The sequence below is a fragment of the Octopus sinensis genome, linkage group LG14 (genome assembly GCF_006345805.1).
Source record: "Octopus sinensis linkage group LG14, ASM634580v1, whole genome shotgun sequence".
Classification (NCBI taxonomy): Eukaryota; Metazoa; Mollusca; class Cephalopoda; order Octopoda; family Octopodidae; genus Octopus; species Octopus sinensis.
In genome coordinates, this window is record NC_043010.1 from 17,238,369 (window position 1) to 17,246,649 (window position 8,281).

The 8,281-nt window shown below is 37.3% G+C and overlaps 1 protein-coding gene across 1 annotated transcript; it reads left to right on the forward strand.

Annotated features, from left to right (window-relative positions):
* Positions 1–698: 698 nt before the first annotated feature.
* Positions 699–5,222, forward strand: LOC115218873 (CCR4-NOT transcription complex subunit 7-like). Its single transcript, XM_029788850.2, has one exon. It carries the CDS (start codon positions 2,328–2,330, stop codon positions 3,429–3,431), a length of 1,104 nt encoding a protein of 367 aa, XP_029644710.1. The 5' UTR covers positions 699–2,327; the 3' UTR covers positions 3,432–5,222.
* The last annotated feature ends 3,059 nt before the right edge of the window (positions 5,223–8,281 follow it).

Below are 8,281 nucleotides of genomic sequence, written 5' to 3' on the forward strand. Positions count from 1 at the left end.
CGGGGATCAATAAAATAAGTACAAGTTAAAATAAGCACAGGAGTCGCAGTAATCGACTTAAACGAAATTGTTGGCCTTTGAAACCAATATTAACTCTAATATCAGGCGGCAAGCTGACAGAATTGTTTGTATGACGGGCAAAATGCTTAACAGTCTTTTACGTCTTGAGTGCAAATTCTGCTGAGATTGACTTTGCCTTTCATCCTTTCGAGGTTGATAAAATAAGTACCAGTTGTGCATTGAGATCGATGTAACCGACTTACCCACCTCCTCTGAAATTGCTGGCCTTTTGCCAGCATTTGAAACCAATATTAACTCTAATATCAGGCGGCAAGCTGACAGAATTGTTTGTATGACGGGCAAAATGCTTAACAGTCTTTTACGTCTTGAGTGCAAATTCTGCTGAGATTGACTTTGCCTTTCATCCTTTCGAGGTTGATAAAATAAGTACCAGTTGTGCATTGAAATCGATGTAACCGACTTACCCACCTCCTCTGAAATTGCTGGCCTTTTGCCAGCATTTGAAACCAATATTAATCCAATAAGAATAGTTTCTTTGAATAATGTTGAAGCCACTTCCTTCCCAGGAGAAGAAGTAAAGAGTTTATGTTATATGTGAAAAAACTATTTATTATAGACTCATGGAAGTTTTTCGTGCTGAACTTAACGTTACTGTTCGGATCAGCGGAATCTTTTAATATTGGATACGATGATAAGTATTACACCGCTTCCAGTTAGACGTAATTAGGTGTTGACAAGAAAATTGGAACTTAAAATCCGATGTTTTACGGTTTCGTGTTGAGGAACGACTCACTTATCCTAAGACCAACTCTTCGACGAAACAAGTCCTCCAACTGACAATTTTTATCTGCTATTTTTTAAATCTTAATCCTTTTCTTTTTTTTTTTTTTAATCGACGTCTTTCCCTGTGGATAAGTTTCAAGCCGGACGTTCGTTCGTTCACATTTCTTGGATATTTTTTTTAATTGTGTGTGTTCCTTTCTTCATGTCTCTAATTATTCCATCTGAAGTGTTGCCAGAGGACAGACATCGTACTTACACGGACTATTATTATTATTCATTGCTATTTACGTCTAAAAAGAAAAAGATTTCCCTGGAAGTCGACGACGGCTCACGTCGTGATCGCTACCTTTTCTCCGCAAGCATCTACTCTCTGATGTATTATTTACTGGGCTGTGCTGGTAAGTCCGATACCTGAATATCGAGCCTACAACATTATCACTAAAAACAGTATCAAGACGAACAGTGCCAACAGTGTTAATAACAACAACAGCCACTACATTTAGCTTTTCTCCTTTCCTTCTTGTCAAAAATATAGTACAACCCTGCCGTCCACTTAACGTCTCGAAATATTTACGTCTATCGTCATTCCATTTATACTCCCAAGTTGTTTCTCTCAACTAAATTTGTGATATATTATAAATATAACTATAAATATTTATAAAATTATTTAATCTTTCTTTTGTTTATATTCTTCCCAAGTAATCTTTGGCTGCCCCCACCCAGTTCCCATTATATGTATTTATATATGTGTATATATCGGAAAAGACATTGCATTTTGACACCGAATTAAAGAAATTCCATCTAAGCATAGAAACAAAAACAAACAACTGACATTGTCTACTCAAGCTTTACTGCTATATTTTCAATCCAATCTTAGTTTTGTCCCACTGACTAAAACTTGTACGCAATACACACACACACACACACATAAACAAACGTCTGGAATAATTTATTTTGTTTTGTCTAACGACCAACAACAAACAGTATCAACTTCGTGACATTATTTTTGAAGGTACCAACCAGATAATATTCTCTCAACCCACATTTCTTGTGGCATTTACTTTCTTCCCCCTTTTTTTTTTTTGTGCGTATTATTAATAATTTTCTTTATCAACCAATTTGTTGCGTTAGTTCGGTATAAACTGTTGTGCTACCAGAAGTGAACCGTTTCTTTTTTTTTTTTTTTTTTCCTGTAAGTCTGGTGAATTTTTTATAAAGAAATATTTTGTAACTAACAGTGGAACATTTTTTTCCCCTTCTTTTAAAGAACTCTTTCCTCTTCAACTTGGACGAATCTTCTAACCAATATCCGCCATCATCGCTGACACCTGCAGCTAACCTACTTTATCCCAACAATAATAGACCCGACCAAACTTCCCAGAATTTTCTATCTGTTAACAGTTTTATATTAAACCTGCCGTCTTAATTACCATACCACACTAATTTGTATCGGCCTCACTTCCACTTTCTTCGTTCTTTACTCCGACAGGCCACCCCATAGACATTGGCGGATTCGGGATCCGATGTGCGAGACCGATTTTTACCAAATTCCCAAGGATATCAACGAGGTTATCTACCCACAAGTGAATGACACGGGTGGCCAGTACGATATAAGAATGCCCTCCGTTGCACAAGCCGATTACAGCATTCGCGACGTCTGGCAGTCTAATTTGGAGCAGGAATTCCGCACCATTCGCCAAGTTGTACAATCCTATAAATATGTTGCTATGGATACCGAGTTTCCCGGGGTGGTGGCTCGTCCCATCGGCGAATTTCGCAGCAATGCCGACTACCACTACCAGCAGCTGCGATGTAATGTCGATTTGCTCAAAATAATTCAAGTCGGTATGACGTTTCTGAATGATTACGGCCAGACACCTGCACCAATTTCAACTTGGCAGTTCAACTTTAAGTTCAATCTTACTGTGGACATGTACGCCCAGGAATCTATTGACCTGCTCACTAACTCAGGAATTCAGTTCAAGAAACACGAAGAGGAAGGTATCAATACGGATGATTTTGCCGAACTGCTAATGACTTCTGGCGTTGTGTTGACCGACCAAGTGAAGTGGCTGTCATTCCATAGCGGTTATGACTTTGGTTACATGCTAAAAATATTAACTAACACCAATTTACCAGCCGAAGAAGCAGACTTTTTTGAGCTTTTGCGAATCTACTTCCCGAACATTTACGACGTGAAGTACCTGATGAAAAGTTGCAAAAACCTCAAAGGTGGCCTACAGGAAGTGGCCCAACAACTAGAGATTCCTCGAGTGGGGCCTCAGCACCAAGCGGGCAGCGACAGCTTGCTGACCGGAGCGGCTTTTTTCAATATGCGGGAAATGTTTTTCGAGGACAATATTGACGATGCTAAGTACTGTGGTCATCTCTATGGACTTGGGAATAATTATGTAATGAACGGAAGTGGTAGCGGCGGTGGCGGCGCCAGTAGCAATAACGGCAGCAGTAGCAGCAACATTAATTCTAGCAATGGTAATAGTAACAGCAACAACAACATCAGCAACAACGGTGGCAGCAGCAGCTTTGAGAACCACATTTCTCCACTTAGCTCTGCAGTGTCTACCAACAACGGTGATTCCTCCAGTAGTCAAAACAGTTCTTCCTAAGGTGTGCCCACCCCAATTTACAATTGCTGTATACCTTTCTCTTCCTCTCTACTTTATCTTCCTGGAGCCTTAACAACACCAAATTATCATAATCCTGAGTTAAACCTGGTTAAAACGTATATATCCACCAGGTTCATCATAGCACTTGTCTTTCAAACCCTTCCAGACTTTTACAAAATTTTTTATTTATTTTTATTACTTTTAGGGCGATGGCATCATTGTAGCAAATGGTAGGGGCTGAACTAAATACTTAATACTGTTCAGTTATGTCTTTACATTTCGAGTTCAAATCCCACCAGAGTCAGCTTTGCCTTTCAACCCTCACACTAAGGTCAATAAAATTAGAACCAGCAATATACTGGGATCATTTATATTGACCCTAACCCCTTCCCTACAAATTTTTGGCTTTGTGCCAAAGTTAAAGAATCGTTATTAATGTTATTGCAATGGCCAGACCAAATGGCATCTGTTAGTATTTGGAGTTTTTGTTTTTGAGTTTGAATGCTGCCAACCACCTCTCTGATTCCTAGGAATCAGTCTCCCTTCTTTAATTTCCCCTAATTTTACTCCACCAAAATGTTTAAAAGAAATGATTATTGTGGCAAACATAGCATTTTGGCGAAACGAATCCAATTTTGGTTTCAAGCTACAACTGTTATAATTTAACATTTACTAATGTAACGAGGAAATGCATAAACCTCACTACATCCTATTTGTTCTTTCCCTGTTAATCTGATGTAATTATGCAAGAAATATATTTATTTGTTAATTATGAAGCACCAAGACGGGTGATGGCTTGTTGGGCCGCTTGCATCCTGCTGCAAGCAATGCTTTACATTTGCAAGCTCTAGGCTGCTTTCTAATACCTGGCTAAAGCAGTGGATGGGAAGTAGCAGACAAAATACCTTGTGGTACTTAGATATGTCCCTTTATGTTCAAATCCTGCCGAGGTTAACTTTGCCTTTCATCCTTCTGGGGATCAATAAAAAGAAAATAGCAGTCAAAAACTGGAGTTGATCTAGACAACCATTTATCCCTGCTCTCCCCACTAATGTATAACCTTGTGCCTATATTAGAAACAAGAGGGCAAGCAAGTACCACCAGGGACTTAAAGGGAGGAAGGGAAAGTTACCTGAGATAACCTGGCATCCTCTCCAGGATGAGATGTGTCACTCATTTTGCTTAACTTGCTACTAAAACTGTGAAAGGGTTATTGTTATTCCCTCATAATGACTTGGCGAGATTGCAGACTCAATAAAGTGACAGATTTTAATATCTTACAAGATTTAGTTTCGTTTTGTCTTTCATCCAGTTGTGGTTGATAAATACCAGTAATTACAAGTATCTATCCTGTTGACTGAAACTTCCTTTTTAAGACAAGCTTTTCTCCTAATAAGGAAAATTATTATTATTATTATTATTATTAATTGTTGTTATTGTGCTAGATAGCAGAATTAGTAGAGCGTCAGACCAAATGCCATACAGTATTTAGTTTTGGCCCTTTACATTCTGAGTTCAAATCCCGCCAAGGTCAACTTTGCCTTTCATCCTTTTGGGGTCGATAGAATAAAGCACCAGTAAAATACTGGGGTCAATACAATCGACTAATCCTCCCCCCACACACAAAATTTTTGGCTTTGTGCCTGAATTTGAAACCATTATTATTAATTACTATGATTTTTATTTTTATTATTATTATTATATCTGCAAATAATGATTTTGTATGATCTCCTTTGCTAATCCTGAACTCTTCAATTTTTTTTTTTCTTTCTTCTCTGAATAAAGCTTATTCTAACAAGAAACCAATAGTTTTTGTATTTTCTACAGTCACATGTTGATCATGTTTTATTTCCTCTGCTAAACTGACAGGTAGACACAAGGTGCAATCTGCTATGTTACACTATTTTGCTAGTATCTCAAATTTTCACTCTCTCCTCTTCTCTGAGTTCAAATCAGACGAGGTCATTGTTGCTTTATATCTATCTATCTATATATATATGTGTGTGTGTGTATCATCGTTTAACGTCCACCTTCCATGCTGGCATGGGTGGGACGGTTTGACAGGAGCTGGCCAGGCAGAAGCTTGCACCAGACTTCTGTGACTGTTTTGGCAGGATTTTTACAACTGGATGCCCTCCCTAACACCAACCACTCAGCAGAGTGGACTATATATGCATGTGTGTGTGTGTGTACATATATATATATATATGGGGAGAATTCACAAAAAAAAACAAAAGACGAAGACAGGTGGTGTAGACAACAAACAGATGTATTAGTATAACACTCGGGAAGTGAAAAAGTCTTTAACGTTTTGAGCCTACGCTCTTTCACAGAAAGAAACAAATATACATTTATATGTGTGTGTTTGTGTGCATAATCATCATCGTTTAACGTATGCTTTCCATGCTGGCATGGGTTGGATGGTTTGACTGAGGACTGGCAAGCCAAGAGGCTGCACCAAGCTCCAATCTGATTTCGCAGTGTTTCTACAGCTGGATGCCTTTTCTCATGCTAACCACTTTGAGAGTGTAGTGGGTGCATTTTACTTGCTACTGACATGAGAGCCAGTCAAGCAGCACTGGCATCAACCATGCTCGAACGATGCTTTTTACATGCCAGCCATGTAGCATTGGTCATGCTTGAATGGTGCTTTTTACGTGTCACTGGCACAGGAGACAGTCAGGCATCACTGGCATCGACCATGCTCAAATGGTGCTTTTATGTGCCATATATATATGTGATTGACTGTTGGCTCCAAAAGATTTTTTATTCTCTCTGTTTCTACAACTGGATGCCCTTCCTCGTGCTCCTTTCTATTGAAGAGCACAGGCTCGAAAAATATACGATTTTCTCACCTTCCTGAGCGTTAAACTAATACACCTGTTTGTTGTTTATACACTTGTCTCCGCCTTTTATTTTTCTGTAAATTTCAACTACATATATATATATGTGTGTGTGTATTTTTATATTAGTGGCACATAAAAGGCACTAGTACACTAAGGTGGTTGGCATTTAGAAACCATACCAAAATAGACAATGGAGCATGAAGAGTGTGTGTATATATATATATATACTTTTATGCATTTCAGCCCTAAAGTTGTGGCAAAGGTGGAGCATTGCCAGTGCTCTGTGTGTGCGTGTGTATATGCAATAATTCTTCACTTTACAAGGACCTACTTTATGAGACCTTGGGTTTATGAGTTTTATAATAAATATAAAAAGCTTAACTATTTTATGTGTGTGACAACATCGCAACATGTGGCAACACTAGTTCTGGCACATCTACACATGATGGGATAAAATTTCATTGCTACTATGGGAAATTATTGCTCTGCTTTGTGAGTTGTTACTTTACAAGCAATCTCCAGGAACAAATTAACTCGTATATTGAGGCATTACTGTACATATATAAAAGTGTCACATGGTCCAATCCTTTTCCAATTTGTTGTTTTTAGTTTTGCTTTTAGACTTTACATGAAACGGATCTTTTCGGTTTGAACAGCAGTTTTTAACCTAATTTCTAGGTAACTAAAAAATTTTAAACTTCGTATATTGGTAGAATGTGTTTATAAAACATCTTTTTCTCTTGGATTTATTGAGAAAATTTGATTATTTTGTAAGATATTTGTTTTTCTTCTTCAATTTCTGCAATTTCAACCAATCACTGATGTCCATTGAGGTAAACAACATTCTGTGCCGTATGAATATGTCCCTCGTTTAAGAAACAGGTTGGGTTTATTTACATTTGTGAAGAAAAAAAGATACCCTTCCCCCTAACCCTAACCCTAACCCTAAAATAGATTGAAATGCAATAGATTGATACTAGGGTCATTACGGGTGACAATTTCATATGACACCGCTAGAAAAACTGCTGTTCAAACTGAAAAGATCCCATGAAACAATAAAAGCCTTGTTTGGAAGCTTTATTAGTTGAATTTCCTTGTTTTAAGTTTGGTAAGATATTAACATGAGAAATGAGATAATATGGGGCTTCACATTAGGAACCAATTTCTTTTTGTTGGCATTTTTTCCTGTGCTCAAAGGGTTACAAATTTAGTATCTCCATCAGTTATTCAATTAAACTCAATTGCTGCCCTCCTCTGAATCCTAAAAACCTGTATTTCTTTAACTTTTTTTATTTTTTTTATTTCCATTATTAACACAGCAGTGAGCTTAGCAGAGTTGTTAAAGTGTTGAACCAAATGCCTAGTAACATTTGGCTCTTTTACTTGTTTCAGTCATTAAACTGCGGCTATGCAGGGGCACCACCTTGAATTTTTAGTCAAATGACAGTTATTTTACTAAATTCTTTATTATTTTCAAAACTAATTTAAACAACATTGATATATTTCAACAGGAATATGGTAACCAATTTAAAAGTATGCTTGCAGCATAAGACCAATAATGTTGTAGATAGTAACTAAGATAAATCTAATAATATCAGTTATCTCCTTTTAGTGGATGGACAAACAGAGAGAATAGATAGACATACTGCCAATTAGATTAATAAATTTTGGTGGCGACCATGTTGTATAGTTGACTAGCATCCAATAAAAATGCTCTCTTTTACTTTATCACTCCTTAGAATTTGTCTCTTGTCTCTTTATTTTTATTCTCAGATCCCTTTTTCTTTGACTTTTGTACTGTTCCACTCTCTTTCTTGGACCCTTTCCCCTTTCTTTCATTCTCTCCTTCACAAATCCTTTTTCTTTTATCAGATTTCTGCTTTTCTTTCAATTCTTCATACCTCACCCCCCACCCCATCTCTACATATTTTTGTTATTCTTTGGCATTTTTTGTTTGTTGTTTTATTGTTGTTATTGTTGTTGTTGTTGTTAATCTTTAGTTTC